Source organism: Camellia sinensis, chromosome 5 (genome assembly GCF_055761805.1).
Source record: "Camellia sinensis isolate YWXY chromosome 5, ASM5576180v1, whole genome shotgun sequence".
Classification (NCBI taxonomy): Eukaryota; Viridiplantae; Streptophyta; class Magnoliopsida; order Ericales; family Theaceae; genus Camellia; species Camellia sinensis.
This window is the reverse complement of record NC_138965.1, coordinates 29,741,768-29,758,100: the sequence shown is the minus strand read 5'-3', so window position 1 is coordinate 29,758,100 and position 16,333 is coordinate 29,741,768. Positions and strand designations below refer to the sequence as shown.

The window sequence follows — 16,333 nt, the reverse complement described above, 5'->3', positions numbered from 1 at the left end:
CGGTAGATGGAAATGTTAGCAGAATGAAGACTTAAATTGATGTGGGGTAGTATAGTAAATAGAGATATGAATCTTTTTATTTTGACTAACTAAATAACTTCTGAAAAAGTCAAATAAAAAAAGAAGAATTTATATAATGGATCCCATTTAATGAAATTTAAGATATTGTTTGATTTTGGGTACTCCTGAAGTTGGCCCAACTGCATAAACTTGACATTGGACGCTTTCCATCGTGCATTCAATTGTAGTCAAACCATGTGAACTGCTTTTGCATTATAAAATTGAAGTTCACATGTTCTATGTTTTTTTTTTTTTTTTTTGGGTTAATAAATTGGTATATATCCTTGTCACCTTGAAACACTTTCTCAAATAGATATGGTTAACACAAGGGTTGTGCATCTTGTACGAAGTGAATGTAATAGAAAGTGTACAATTTCATAAGCTTGTTTAACATGGGCTTTAAAGGTGGTGGTTAAAATGATTATTAATAGTTGGAGATAATCGTTAGAAATGATCTGAAAGTGTTGGCCAGAAGTAGTTATCAATTGTTGAAGGTGGTGGTCAAAAGTGATTCTCAACAAGAGGTGGTGGTTGAAGTGTTTGGTGGTTGTCGGCTGAAAGTAGTACCTGAACGTGATTGGTAACTGTTAAAAATGGTAGTCAAAGGTCATTTTAGACAGGAGGTGATGGTTGAAGGTAGTTTTCAACAAGATGTGATAACCAAATGTAATTTCAAGCAAGAGGTGATGACGGAAAGTAGTTGACGTTAGTGGGAGGTGATTGGCACTGGTCGGAGGTGATTGATCCCTAGGAAGTGGTGATTGGAAGTAGTTCTCGAAGGAAGTCATAGGAAGTGATGGTTAGAAATAGTTATCGGAAGAAGTAACTGATGTTGATAATAATGATGATGATGACCAAAGATGGTAGACGATAGGGTGATAAGTGGTGGCTTTAGAGAGAAATGGGAGAAGAAAGATTAAAGAAATATTTTTTTTTTAAATTTTTTTTAACAAGCGAAACAAATATTTTAAAATTTAAAATATATATATATGTAACTTTTAAAAAAAATTTAAAATGTTTTTTTCGGTTAACGGTTTTTAAAAACGGCGCTGCTTGAGGGCCCGAATTTCGGGGCTCGAATGCCCCGAAATTTCCACTTTAGGTAAAAAAAAAAAAAAAAAAAGGAAAAAAGAAAGAAAAAAAGAAAACAGTTTCTAAAAATAGAAATTAGGGGCATTAGAGGCAAATTTTTTAGGGCCACCAATCATTTTCCTTTTAAAAAATGTTGACAGAAACTAATGTCCCAAATGTATAAGAGGAGGAAGTCAAATAGCAACAGAAAAGTTCAACAATGGAGGTGCACTAAAGTCCAATCCAATACGTCAGGAATTTGAATATGATTTTTCAGTCCCTAGTTATCATTTTTTTTTTTTTTTTTTGACAGCTGGAACTAGACACATGTGGTGAAGTTTCTAGATGATGTACTCAGTAGAACCACTCACATTTTCAATAGAGAAATTTTACCCCAATTATTATTTATTGTGATATTCTATTTAAAACACAAATTTTATCATTATAATTATAATTTGTAACCATGCCACCATTATTACAATGTTTTGAGGGGGTAGTACGATAAATAAATTATAATTTATAATGATAAATTCATTTATGTAAAAAGAAATTGTATAAATTATAGAAATTATTGATATAATGAATAAATTATATCAGTAATTAATCTTTAATTTTTATTGAATTATTTTAGTTTCTATAATTTTGTAAATTTAAAAAAAAAAATGCATCTAAAATATTAATGGCGCATGACAGGGGATTTAGAACCCTACACAAAGGGCATTTCTTTTCAAATGACAATTGCATCCTACTGTTACGAATACGTTGGGTAAAACCAAACCGTCTCTTACCCGTTCAAGTTCAATTGCTTTGCATTATAATAAAATTAGAAGTACAAAATTTAAATTGTTTAAATTGAAATTACAACTATTAAAGTGACACTTCGTTTTAAATTACAAGGATGAATAGTGAAAATTGCCCAGTATTTTTATTATGTAAATGAGAAAGAAAAAAAGAAAAAGGAAATTATTTGTTTTAAAAATTAGGGATAAAAAAAGTAGTATTTACCAACTGTTACCCTTCTTGTCTCTTAAATTTTCTCATATTGGAGATATTTTAAAAGTGACTTACTTAAGCATCCAACCAAGTTGTTCAACTTAGGTGCCGTTTAGCAAACTTGGTTTTTTAATTTTTTTGACTTTTTTAGTCTGAGACTTTTTTGTTCGTTTGGTTTCTTTGTTTGGCTTTTTTGACTTTTTTACATTGGAATAACAAAATTGTCCTCCACTTGAAATGATGCTTTTTTGACTTTTTGTTTGTATATCGGTCAATTTGATAATTTTACATCAAACATTAAGTGTTTTGTCATTTTATGATTTTTTTTATCCTCGTGTGCTTATTTAGTCCCAACTTAAAAACCAAACCAAGGCTTAAAAGAGGTTTTATTTATTTTTTGAGTTTATCCAAATCACGCAATCTAAATGAACTGCTAAGGAACTAGCGTTCGGATCCTCTAGGGTGATCCTCTAAAGTGATCATCTAGAGTGATTCATTATGGTGCGACACGTGTCCCATTAACAGAATCAATGGCTGAGATGATTCCTCTCCAAAACGACGTCGTTTTGGTAACCAAAAAAAAAAAAAAAAAAATCAGCAAAATTTGCAGATCGAGAGGGAGGAGTGAGAGAGAGCTGAGGAAAAAAAATTTTTGGAAATTTTTTGTAGAGTTTGATCCACAATACTTGTCCATGAGTTTCTCGAATGTGTGTTCTCTGGATCTGGAGGCTACATACTGGGATGAGGTGGTTTTGAATCGGAGAGTGGTGGACATTGAAGGAACATTGGAGGTGGGTTTGAATTTGAATTTCTGGAAGATGTGGGTTGCCATTGATGCACAGTGAAGTTTGGGCTCTGTGAATGGAAGAGATGGGCTTATTGTGCACACTGCTCACTGATGCACTACAAATTTTTGCCGAAGTTCATTTACCCAACAAAGCAAAAAAACGAAGAACAATGAAGAAAAAGAAATTGAAAAACTTATTCACCCAAAAAAAATAAAAATAAAAAAACAAATTGAAAAATGAAATAGGATTGAACTTTGAAATCCATGTACAATTAATGCAAATCAACACTCATCTACAACTCTCTCCTACTGCAAATCAACACTCTGTTTCACCAGTAAAACTTCCTTCTTCTTCCTCAGCTCTCTCCTCCTCCGCCCGTCTGCAAACTCTGTACAAAAAAAAAAAAAAAAAAAAAATTCGCTCACCAAAACGACGCCGTTTTGGAGAGGGATCATCTCAGCCTTTGATTTCATTAATTTGATACGCGTCGCACCATGAAGGATCACTCTAGAGGATCACTTCAGAGGATCACTCTAGAGGATCCGGACGCAAGGAGCTATGCCAGCCAAAATCTTGTTGGGAAATTAGGCACAAGTTTGGACAAAATCTTATTGTAGTGTTTGGTTTGACCCGAAGGTGCAATGGAATAATTATATATTTTTATCAAAATATTCATTCTTACACTCGATTTACCAAAAAAATTAAAAATAAAAATATTATAAATGCAATCATTATTCATTATTGAAAAATAATGATCATTTTATAGGAATCCAAATAATTGATCATTTTATTTTTATTTCACCTTTATTCCAATGAACAAAACCCAACATTAGAATTTATAAATGTCTGTAAAATTTGCTGCTCTAATTCATTTAGATAATTATTCTACCAAAAATGCTAAAGACAATCCTTAAGACAGTTTTTAGTGACAGAAAATGTGTAAAAAATATATAAACATGTAAAAAAAATTAAAATATGTGAATTGTATTTTAGAATTATGTGTTCCTCATTAATCGTCTTTAGGTCTGTCAGTAACATAACCATTATTCTATTTCATTGCAATGGACAGGACATTTTATTTTAAGAATATATATAGTCTTAAGTAGTGGTATTGGGAGATAAATTGGTATCAATAGTGACCTAATGATATAAAAAACAATAATGTTTTGTTTCCCAAATCTTTCTTTTCCGAATTTCCTGACTGTTCAAAATGACGTCGTTTTGAATTTTCTTACCGGTAAGATATATTAAAATTCTCTCACCGGTAAGATAATTTTCATTAAATAAAACGAAACTACTGTTTAAAACGACGTCGTTTTGGATTCGGGATAAATTCGAGCTTAGAAATTTTCAAGTTACGTATCATTACTCTATCAAAAATATCAAACGATATGTATAAAAAATGAAACATCGTAATCTTGAATTTTTTAAATCATTGTCGCAAAAAAAATAAACAAATAAAAATGAAAGAATTTGTAGCAACCACCTTGATTATATTAGTTGGGAACTAATTAAGAGTATTGCTATTCAAAATAAAAAAATTAGACCCAATTTTTAAATTCAGTGATGTGACAATCAATTAGCATATTAAAGATAACACTCTTTCTCATATCACTTACATATCATTGAGTTTATAAATTGTATCTAACAAGTAGATTTGTATATCATTTTTTTATTATTATATAAAGGTTGTGAATCAACTATGAATTAATATGTATTGAGAATCAAATAATATAAATATAATTTTCATTTCAATCAGTATGCTTGTTTCAATATTCAAATATATATATATATATATATATATTGTCTTCGTTCCAAAATAATAATCTATTTTCGAAAATTTAATTTTTTTTGATAGTACAATTATTACACTTTAAAAATGTTTATTTTCCAAAATTACCTTTCGATAGTAATTTTTTGGAAAAGATCAATTGCCATAATTGTACTTTTGTGTTGTTAATAAATTTAAAAGAATGGCAAAATAGAAAATTCATATTATTTTAGTCCTTAATTTTTAAAAATGACTAATATTTTGGAATAATGAAAAATAAAATAAGAAATTAATATTTTGAGACGGAGGGAGTATCTACTAATACAATAAGGCCCCGTTTGTTTTGGGCTATAGGGAGGGTATTGGGACTAGTAATACCAAGGTATTACTAAAGTCCCTGTTTGTTTGCAGAGAAAGGGTTGGGACTATTAGTCCCTTGGTATTGCTAATACCCTTGGAAGGGGGATTGGTAAGGAGGAGGTAGAGATGGTATTAGAAAATAGTGAGGGGATTAGAAATTTTTTTATTTTTTATATATTGGGAATTTTTTTTTAAATATAATGTTTAATTTTTTATATTTTTTTATTTGTTTTATTATTTTATATAAAAATAATTTAACAATTCCTCATTATTAATCCCCTCACTATCAATCCCCTCACTATTAATCCCCTCACTATCAATCCCCTCACTAACAATCCCCTCACTATTAATCCCCTCACTATCAATCCCCTCCATTCTATCTCCCAAAACAAACGGGCCCAGAGTAATGCTAGGTATCATAAAAAAATATCATGAAAATGATCATGAAAGATTATTTACTTTTAGATTACACATACAATAAAACACCATACACTAATCAAATGATGAAAAATCTTCATGATATTTTTTTCATGATCCCTACCATTACTCATACAGTAATCAACTAGTATCTAAAACACGATTTGTGAGGCCAAAATATTGGAAGAAATTGCTACACATCGATAGAAAAGTGAAAATAAACTACATGTCGCCTTTGGTTTTTACGATCATCGTCTATGACAAAGGCATAGAAATTCTAAGTGCTAATCCCATTTTTCCAGCTCTAAGGAGAGCTTGATAAATGAAAAAGGAAAAAAAAAAAAAAAAAATTAGAGACCCAAGATGTTGTCTCTAAAATTGTCACCAAGCTTTTTTAATTTTTTTAAGCGAGCTAGACCCACTCAACTTGTATTTTTTGTGAGAATTTGTTAAAAAACAAGTGATAGAACAAATTACAGAACTGTGCTGTGCTGGAAAGAGGATAGTGTTCCGGGACTCGGAAGAAGAAACGAAAACCATTCAGGAGACGAGGATGGCGACAAACTGAATCCCAGGGGACTTACTGCACCCAAATCGCGAAAAGTAGCAGACAAAGGTGTCATAGTAGTATTAGGTAAGAGAAGTTGCTCCAAAGTTGATCCTACTGCTACTGCTTTATCACTATTATCTGATATTGCAGATTGTGTTGAGGAGAGAGTGAGTGGGGGAGGTGCCACGCTTTGGAGGCGTCGAGACTGGGACTCGGATGCCCCGGTGAGCTTCTGAACTATTTGCTTGAAGTCTATGGACTTCACCTTGTAGATTCTTGGCGGGGTTATGGGTTTCTTCCATGGCTTCGCTGGAATCTTACGGACTGAATGGAGAGTAGAATGAGAAGAGGGTGTTTTGGTGGAGGAGAGGGAGGAAGAGAATGATTGTGATTCCATGGTTTATGTTTATGTGTTTTGTTACAACTTTACATTCGTTTATATAATAGTATGATTTATTTACAGAAAATTATTAAACATTTTTGGAATATTTCATTTCTACGTTTCTATATTATTTAATTAATTATCATTTAATATATCTTTTCATATTTTTTAATCATTTAATACAATACTTTACCTACTTATCTTTTCTATCAATCATAATATTATGAAATATCATGGGTCTATATTTTGAAATTACTAAATAATTACCATTTATTTACTTATTTTTTTCTTATAGATTATAAATGCGGGAGAGAAAGAGGGAATGTTGATTAACGGAACAGAGAGGACGAGTGAGGCTGTATTTTGAGTTCAAATTTGAATACATATTTAAAACGCGAAAAAAAAAATTACTATGCATAAAATATAATTATATTTTATTTATTTTTAAAAAAAAATTATTTAAAATTCATATCCCAAATACACAGAGGTAACACAAATTTGATTTGTGCGTAGGCCGTCGTCGGCCTGTCGTTGTGCTGTACTAATGATGTTGAAAGGGTGTATGGTCAAATATGGAAAGTTTGACTCTGTTTTTTTGTCAAATATGGAAAATTTGACTCTATTTTTTGGGCAAATATAATAATGGGTGATGATTGAGACTTCCTCTAATCACTATCTCACCACTCCACACACACGTAGTGGGTGGTGATTGGAGGAGAAGAGAAACAAAAAAGAAAAAAAAGAAAGTGACCAATCATGGGAAGAGGGGGTCAAGGAGGTGAGAAAAAAAGGGATTTAAGTCATTATTAGCCCTCCTGATGATTGAGACTCCCTACAATCACCACCCCCACCACCCCACACACACGTAGCGGGTGGTGATTAGAGGAGAAGGAAAAAAAAAAGAAAAAAAAAAAAAAGTGGCCAATCATGGGAAGAGGAGGTCAAGGGGGTGAGAAAAAAAGGGAGTCCAAGTCATTATTGATATAAATAATGGGTGATGATTGAGATCATAGGAAAATTAAAAAAATTGTTGAATTAAATAGTGAAGGGAAAATTAAAGAAGGAAATGATTTCTATGCTATTATGCATCTAAAAGGAAAAATTACCTATAGGTTCTGTTTGAAATATGTGTACACTATTTAATTCAACAATTTTTTTAGTAAATCCAAAAGCCATACTTTTCCCCTCTCTCTCTGCTTTTTGTCTCATTCTTTACGTTTTACTCTCTTTCTTTTTTCTGTGCTTTCCTCTCCTTTTGTTTGTCATGGACGACGACCGGTGATCACACATTTCTTATTCTCTTTATTTTTCTAATATATAGTCACCGGTGACTGACGATCACCATTGATTGGGGTTCACCGGCAACTACTAACCATCGACATCAACTCGTGACTTCATCTTCACTGACGGTGAAGCAGATGAGTAGATCTACATGAGATCTGACTAGATCTAAACAAAAAATAGTTGTCGGAGCACAATATTCTTTCTATATCTATTCTTTCTTTCGATTTCTCAATTTTTCTACCTTTTCTCTGTTACACAAGTCTATTTTTCTGTTTTAATAGAGAAAATTTTCAAATTCTGAATAAGTTGTTTTCGAGTATTAATTACAGGCAGTGAAAACTGTAAAATTTTACAGTTTCATCTTTTTTGGGTGCTGGAATGAATCATGGTTTAAACCTGCAAAATTTTATAGTTTCATAACATTTTTTAAAACTGTAAAATTTTACAGTTTCATAACATGTTTTTCAGTTTGATTAATAAGGATAAATACTTAATAGATTTTTGCTCTGAAACTATAACATTTTACAGTTTCAAAACTTATTTTCAGTTTGATCAATATTAGAGATTATTTGCTTAAACCCTACAAAAATTGAAAAATAACATATGTTTTTTCCATTGTTGCTGCTTTTTATCGTTACATTTTTTTTTCTTTTAGTTTATCAATATTTAGCACATTTTGCTATATTTTTTCACTCTAATTTCTCTATTTATTATTTTTTTTTCGGGCAATATTCTGGACATTCCAGTGAGTTTCTAATGATGTTCTTAACGTCCAGCAAATGTTATGAACATTCCGGTGACTTCCATTGGTGTTCATAAACAGTCCGGTGAACTTCCGACGACTTCTCGGCGATACTCCGGCGACTTTCCAGCGATACTTTGGCGACTTCCCGGTGATGTTGAATATTCCAGCGAGTCTCCGGTGATCGTTTGACGGTGGTGGATGTAACAGCATCTATAAATTTTTTTTATAAAAAAAAAAAAGATTTTTTGGTAACTATTAAAAATATATAAGATTAATTGGTACAAATATTTTGTTTTGGAATTAGATGGGTTTTCAACTTTGTATATATGGGACATATTGGTAAGTTTTCCTAAAAAAAAATTTCAATCTAAAGATTACATTAGGTCTATTTTGGAAAGATAATCAAAAGTTTTTTTTTTTAAATTTTTTTTTAAAAAAAAATTATGAGAGATAATGTGATCTATACTACATATTAAGCAAAAGGGGGTTTTTAACCCCAAGTTTTGTGGGAGCTCCAATCTCCCAATCTAAATTTCTTGATTTTTTGATTTTAAAAAAAAAAAATCTTTGCATTTATTAACTTCTCCCAACTCTCAAGTCTTACCCTCATAATAATACTTTAATGCATTAAGAACAAGAATAAAAAAAAAAATCTTTAAAATCCAACACATATGAATTCTTTGAAAAATTCCAACACATATGATTATTATCCCTCATAATAACACTTTAATACATTAAGAACAATCATAAAAAAATTTTATTGAAAAGTCCAACATATATGATTATTATCAAAATATTAAACTTTAATATAATATAATAATAAAAAAAAGACATTTAATTCTTTGAAAAGTCCAACACATATGATTATTATTAAAATATTAAATTTTAATATAATATAAAAAAGGAAAAAAAGAAGACATTTAAAAAAAAATTTAAAATCACAATTCACATATATAGATAATTATAAACACAATCCACATATATCAATAATTATAAATACAATTCGTACATAGTACAGGTGATATGCTAGTTAAAAACGAATCAAAAGCTCACTTTTAACCTTTTTTTTTTTTTTTTTTTTTTTTTAAGCTGTTTCAAAAAGAGCCCATCATATAAGGTGTCAGCAATTAATAAAGGAGAAATTGACTTCAATCTAAGTTTGTAAAAACAAATACAAATCAGTAAAAAAGTTATTAATTTTAATAATTAAAATTATAAGGTTTTTTTTTTTAATGAATTTGTAAATATTTTTATAAAAATACTACTCACCTTGTTTGGTTACACTGTTTTTCTTAAGTTTTTTTATTTTTCATATTTTTTTCTTTTTAGTAAATTTTTTTAATATTTCTTGTAATTTTTTATTCTTTAAAAACATCTGATCTAGATACATTTAAAAAGTATAATATTTTGCAGAGAAAACTTTAAAAACTTTACCAAATACAATATCCAATGAATTTTTAAAAATATGTTTTATTATTTTCAAGTATATAAAAATTAAGTGGATCTAAAAAATTAAAAAATTGATTAAAATATTTTTAAAAAAATACTAAAAATACAAAAATACGAATGAAAAATTCAAAAAACAGTTTTTGAAAACTCCAAACCAAACAGAGTGATTGATTTGTAATTTTCTCGTTAATAAAAAGTCGCAAATAAATTAAGTGAACAAACTTTGTCTCTTGTCTCTCATTAACCTAGTCGCCGTTTGGCAAAAACTTTTTTAGTTGACTTTTTGAAATTGAAACTTTTTAGTTTGGAACTAAAAAATTCGTTTGGTAAAAACTTTTTAACTTTTTTAACTTTATGAGAAAAAGTGAAATGATTATGGTTTGAATGTGATATTTTTTCTTATTAGCTTAGCCTATTTTATCTTTAATACTTTTTTAGTCCCAACTAGATAGCTAAACGAAGCCTTAATAATATTTTGGTGCTTATCACAAATCAAGATTACTTGTTCAATTGGATACCATCTATACTATATATTAAGTAAAAAGGGAGTTTTTAATCCCCAAGACTTGTGGGAACTCCAATATGCTAATCCTAATTTTCTAATTTTTTATTTTTTTTTAAAAAAAAAATTAACCTCAGCATTTATTAACAGCATCTCCAATGGTTTTCCATTGGAGCTGCCATTGCTATATATAGCAGCTGCCATTGAATTTTGATGCTCCAATGGCAAAACATAACAGCTACCAAATTTGAGAAATGCCAAAGCTTGTGTCAAATTTGACACAAGCTTTGGCAGCTGCCATTCATGCCAACTCAGCCAAAACCAACGGTTTCCCTCCCTCCCTTCATGCCAACTCAGCCAATTCATCAAACAGATTCACAGAAAAAAAATTATTATCTGTTTGTTAATTTGATTCATTAAACAGATTCACAGAAAAAAAAACAAATCCAAAAAAATTAAAGATTCACAGATTCATCAAACAGATTCAAACAAATCCAAATCTAAAAAAATTACAGATTCATCAAACAGATTCACAGAAAAAAAAAAAAAAAAACTGATTAATTCACAAAAAATTGAATTGATGAATTAAAAAACCAATCAATCCATTTGAGAAGATCGAGGTAGAGATGAATGAAATGAAAACAAAAATTAAAAAATAATCAACCAGGGCGTAAACTGATTAATTCACAAAAATTAAAAAATCAGTCAAAAATTAAAAAAAAACTGATTAATTCACAAAAATTAAAAAACTGATGGAATGAAATGAAGACCTTTGAGAAGATTGGGGTAGAGATGAGGGGCGTAATGGATCAACCAGGGCTTGAGATCAGTGGAGAGAGATCAGTGGAGAATCTGTTTCACTACTCTGCCGGAAAGATCGGGCTTAAAAATCAGTGGAGAGATCAATAGCGTAATGGATCAACCAGGGCTTGAGATCAGGGCTTGAGATCAGTGAAGACCTCTGCTGGAACTCGCACTACTCTGCTGGAAATCAGGACCGAACTCGAAATTGGGACCGAGATCAGTGGAGAGAGATCGAGATCAGTGGAGAGAGATCAGCTTGGTTTGGGTTTGATTTGGAAGATTTGAGGAGAGGAGATGAGAAAAGAGGAGAGAAAGATGAAGATCGGTGAGGGCAATGAAGGAAGGGAGAGAGAGAGAGAGAGAGAGAGCTTGGTGTATAGATAGATAGATCCGACTCAAACAAGAGGGTATATACATAGATAGATAATGCACGGATTGTTCTAGATAGATAGATGGATGAGCCGTTGGATCATATAATCCAACGGTGCTATTTTGTGAAAGGAATGCACATGGGTTTGAGCAACGGCTCTTTTTCATCCTTTTTCAAACAACAGATATAAATTAACGGGCATTTTTTCCAAACGATCGTATTCTGTATTTCTATAAATAAAAACTCTTCATCTCAATTTCATTTCACACCAAACATTTTAAATTTCATTTTTCTTTTCTCTTCTCTTTATCTGAATTTTATTTCACACCAAACTTCACAAATTATTTTCTTCTTTGTTTTTCACACAATCACTATGGAAGGTTCATCAAAAATGAAGAGAAGAAAATCATTTACCACTCAAGAAGATGTGGCAATTTGTAGAGCTTGGTGTCACATTACTGAAAATCCAATTGTTGGGAATTCACAATCTCATGCTCGTTTTTGGGGAAGAATTTTTGAAAATTATTGTTCATTACAGAATGATCGCTTAAGAACACAAGTGTCTATCTCATCTCGATGGGGTGTAATCATGAAATGTTGTAACAAATTTCATGGGTGTCTAGCGCAAGTCGAAAATCTACATCCAAGTGGGGCGTCACAAGTTGATATAGTAAGATTTCATTTCCATTTATTATGTTAGTGTTTTTATTTGTCTTACATAAAAATTAACTGATTAATTAATTTAATATTTTATTGATATAGATGCTTCAAGCAAAACTGTTATACCATCAAGATGAAAACAAACATTTTCTTTTTGAACATTGTTGGCCAATCTTGCAAAACAATATCAGGTGGCAAGATCTAACTCCTACGAATATGGTGAAGTCAAGAATACATACACCGTTTCCCCCTAATTCAACCCCTGATTCCCCTATAGATAACTGCATTTCTCTTGAAGATGACACCAGTCCAATTGTTGATAACAATATAACTGTCGGTGAGGGCAGTGTCTCTACAAAGGGTAAAAGGCCGATGGGTAGGAAATCTGCAAAAGAATTATTTCGGAAAAATCAAGTCGCTCAAGCTGAAGTTCAAAAAATGGGCACACAATTGGACATATTTAACTAATACTGTGGGGATATATTTTTTGAGTACCAACACGTGGCTAAGGTAACGCCGACGTGTCAGCCGCCACGTGTCCTGGTTATTATGTCGAGGTCATCTCGTATAGGCCGAGGTTACCTCCGAAGATATCGAAATCCGAGATAAGCGGATAAAAGATAAGGGACAAGAGTCCTAGAATAAAGAGGAGACTTAGCCAAGATAAGGATAAAGCTCTTAGGGAGTTTATCTTTATCTCTGAAGGAGTCCAAAGTAAGTACTGAACAGGAATCCATAAAAGTCAAGCTTCTATTCAGATTAGGATTGAGGTAATTATAAAAGAGAGGTACCCCCGTGGGTCTAAGGTACGCAATTTTATGCTTTGACCATTGAGTTTAGCATTATTGAGAGATATACTGACTTGATCGTCGGAGTGCCCCCGAGTGGACAAATCACTGCCGGAAGCTTCTCTTCTGTTGCAGGTTAGCCAAGTGTCATCTATTCTGCCAGTGTTCTCCAGCTGAATACTGAGTCGGGCAGTGTGGTCAGAAAATCACCCACACAATTTGGCGCCGTCTGTGGAAACGAAAGTAGAATAGATGGCCAGTAACAGACAGAAGGAAAAGATTGGGGACAACACTTCTACTAGGAATGGGAGACCTATTGACCTTGATGGCGAAGGAGAAAGGTCGAACGCAGAAACTCATGAACAAAATCACGGAGCGCAAGACGTCGGCTAGACTAGCGACGCACCAAAGAAACCTGATCAAAGCAAGCACTACAACGAAGACGACCTCCAGGTTTGAAAGGATAGGTGCCTACAGAGGGACGAAGAGGTAAAAGAGATGGCAAACAAATTGGCAGACCTGCAGTCGGTCATCAATTTCATGATGCAAAATAACGTCATGCATCCACCATACCCGCTGCACGACACGCCGATTCCAGCGGCCAATACCCAGAAGGAATGACAAAAAACAATCCCCGTAGCTCCTCAGCACAATAGAGACGAGAGATACTCTCACCGACCTTTTAGGGAGGACGGACGAAGAGAATCAAGAAGAGAAGGATCACAGAGGACGCATCACATAAAAGAGGCAGACCCCAAAGGACATCGGCATGTTCAGGGGCAGGTATTGTGCTTCGACACAACTCATGGAAAAGGATCGAAAAGGGCTCACCACGAGGCCAAGAGTAGTATACCGAAAAGACTGAAGTCGAAAGATAGCCGAGCTCTTGGGCGGAGCAAAGAAGACTTAAGAGATTACCTCAAAAAGAAGCAACAAAATGCCTACGTCGAGGTAACCTCCCCAGATAAGCCGAAGACACCAGTCTCGGTGGAATTAGACAGATTTGAGGCACCAAAGCGATTCAGTATGCCGAGGTTTCAAATATACGATGGTAAGTCAGACCCCAACTTCCACGTTGGACTCTATTTGAACTCAATGGCATTGTATAGTGGGAACGAGCCGTTGCTCTGCAAAGTGTTCTCCTCATCCTTTGGGGAGATTGCATTAGATTGGTTTCACAAACTACCGAAGGGAAGCGTGAAGACTTGAGAAGGCCTGGCCGAGATGTTTGTGGCCAAGTTTGTGACAAACAAGCTGCAGCCATTAAGGGTGGACGCATTGATGGCTCTGAAGATCAGCAAGGATGAAGGCCTTAGGGCCTATGCAAAAAGATACTATGAGGTGTTCAATCAAATACCCGAATGTAATCAAGAGGTGGCAGTCGTATCTTTTAAAAATGGCTTGAAAGACAACTGTCCACTACGAAAGTCTTTGGCAAAGACATTGCCAAAAAGTATGGAGGAGCTCATGGCGAGAATCGAGAAGTACGCCAGAGCCGAAGAAGACACGTCGAGAACCAGGGAGATAAAACAAGAGAAAGGAAACGGCTCGCCGAAGCGAGGCCAAGGTAACAATGGAACGAGCAGGAAAGAGGCGGAACTGAGGGCCACATAAGCAGTAACAACTGTGTTCTGAATCTCAATTCCCAAAGTCCTGGATCAAATTCGGAACCAGCCCTATTTCAGAACGCTAGAAAGGACTCCAGGAGAGTTCATGGGAAGAAACATTGGTGGGCATTATGCCTACCATAATGAAGATGGGCATACAACTCAGGGTTGTAGAGCCCTGAAAACATATTTGGAAGATCTGGTGAGACAAAGACATCTGAGAGACATTGTCGATGAGACCAGGACAAGGGAAGAACAGGCAAGATTGCCTCAGGCACCAGCAGCTCCACCTCTCCCAGCACAACAGCCGCAGGCAGGAGGACCTCGGATAATCAACGTAATCCATTCGAAGGTCAACGAAAACGAAATCCGAGGAGAGACACAGAAAGTGAAGCACCTGCAACATGTCTACCAAGTCGGGGAGCAAAGACATCGGGCAAAAGAATGCCAAGGACCAATGATAACCTTTACTGAAGCCGACCTAGAGATGGTCCAGCATCTGCATAATGATGCCTTGGTAGTATCCCTCTAGGTTGGGGAATGCCAAGTGAAATGCATCCTGATTGATCAAGGCAGCTCTTGCGACATCATGTACGTCCGATGTTACAAAGAGATCGGCCTTCACCCAGATGATATGGAACAGTCCAATGGCCCAATGGTTGGGTTCAATGGAACGCCAACATGGCCTCTGGAAGCAGTAAGCTTGGAGGTGCAGGCTGGCACCAGGAAGATCAAGACAGAATTCACCATCATCGACACACCCTTCCCTTACAACATCATCTTGGGGAGGCCATGGTTGCATACAATGGGGGTAGTTCCCTCAACATTGCATCAACTATTGTGATTCCCAATAGAGCATGGGATAGAGGAAGTCAGAGGCGATCAGCTGCAGGCGAAGAATTGCTCCATGGCAGCAATGAAATCTACCTGTAGCGTACGAGAGCCAGATAAGACAGAAATTGAAGATGAAGACATGGAAGTCCTAGAAGACGTCGGCAAAAAGCCAGCCGAGAAGAGCGAAGAAGCACTAAAGAAAATCCTCGTCCAGGATGGGGATGAAGAACACTTTTTTCTTCTCGGCTCGGGCTTAGCCAAAGAAGAGGAAAAAGAGTTGGAAACTTTTTTTAGAACAAATATTGAGGTGTTCGCTTGGACACCTTACGAAATGTCGAGCATTGACCCCGAGGTCACTTGCCACAAACTAAATGTTGACAGGTCGGCCAAACCTGTAATTCAACGAGCCAGAAGACCGACGTTGGTGCACGTCGAAGCAGTAGAAGAAGAAGTAGACAAACTTCTAGAGACCAGGGCCATTAGAGAAGTACACTACCCAATATGGCTATCCAATCTAGTGGTGGTAAAGAAGAAGAACGGTAAATGGAGGGTTTGCGTAGACTTCACCAGCCTCAACAAAGCCTGTTCCAAAGACAGCTTTCCTCTACCCAAGATTGACCAGCTAGTAGATGCCACTTCAGGGCATGAAAGAATGAGCTTCCTAGATGCCTACAGGGGGTACCACCAGATAGCCATGTACCTCCCAGACGAAGAGAAGACAGCGTTTATCACCCCAAAAGGCCTGTACTGTTACAGAGTAATGCCTTTCGGGTTGAAAAACGCAGGAGTAACTTACCAAAAGCTGGTAACCAAAATGTTCAAGCACCTGATTAACCGAACAGTAGAAGTCTACATCGACGACATGGTCGTTAAGACCAAGGAGCCTGAGGGTCATCTT

General features: G+C 34.4%; 1 protein-coding gene across 1 annotated transcript; it reads right to left on the bottom strand.

Moving 5' to 3' along the window:
- Window positions 1–5,933: 5,933 nt before the first annotated feature.
- On the bottom strand, window positions 5,934–6,407 carry LOC145791298 (VQ motif-containing protein). Its single transcript, XM_082871643.1, has one exon. The coding sequence runs from the start codon at window positions 6,405–6,407 to the stop codon at window positions 5,934–5,936; it is 474 nt and encodes a 157-aa protein (XP_082727769.1).
- Between the last annotated feature and the right edge of the window lie 9,926 nt (window positions 6,408–16,333).

Bases quoted from the DNA above. Each gene is read 5' to 3' on its own strand.
- LOC145791298 (XM_082871643.1), bottom strand. From the start codon at position 6,407: ATGGAATCACAATCATTCTCTTCCTCCCTCTCCTCCACCAAAACACCC.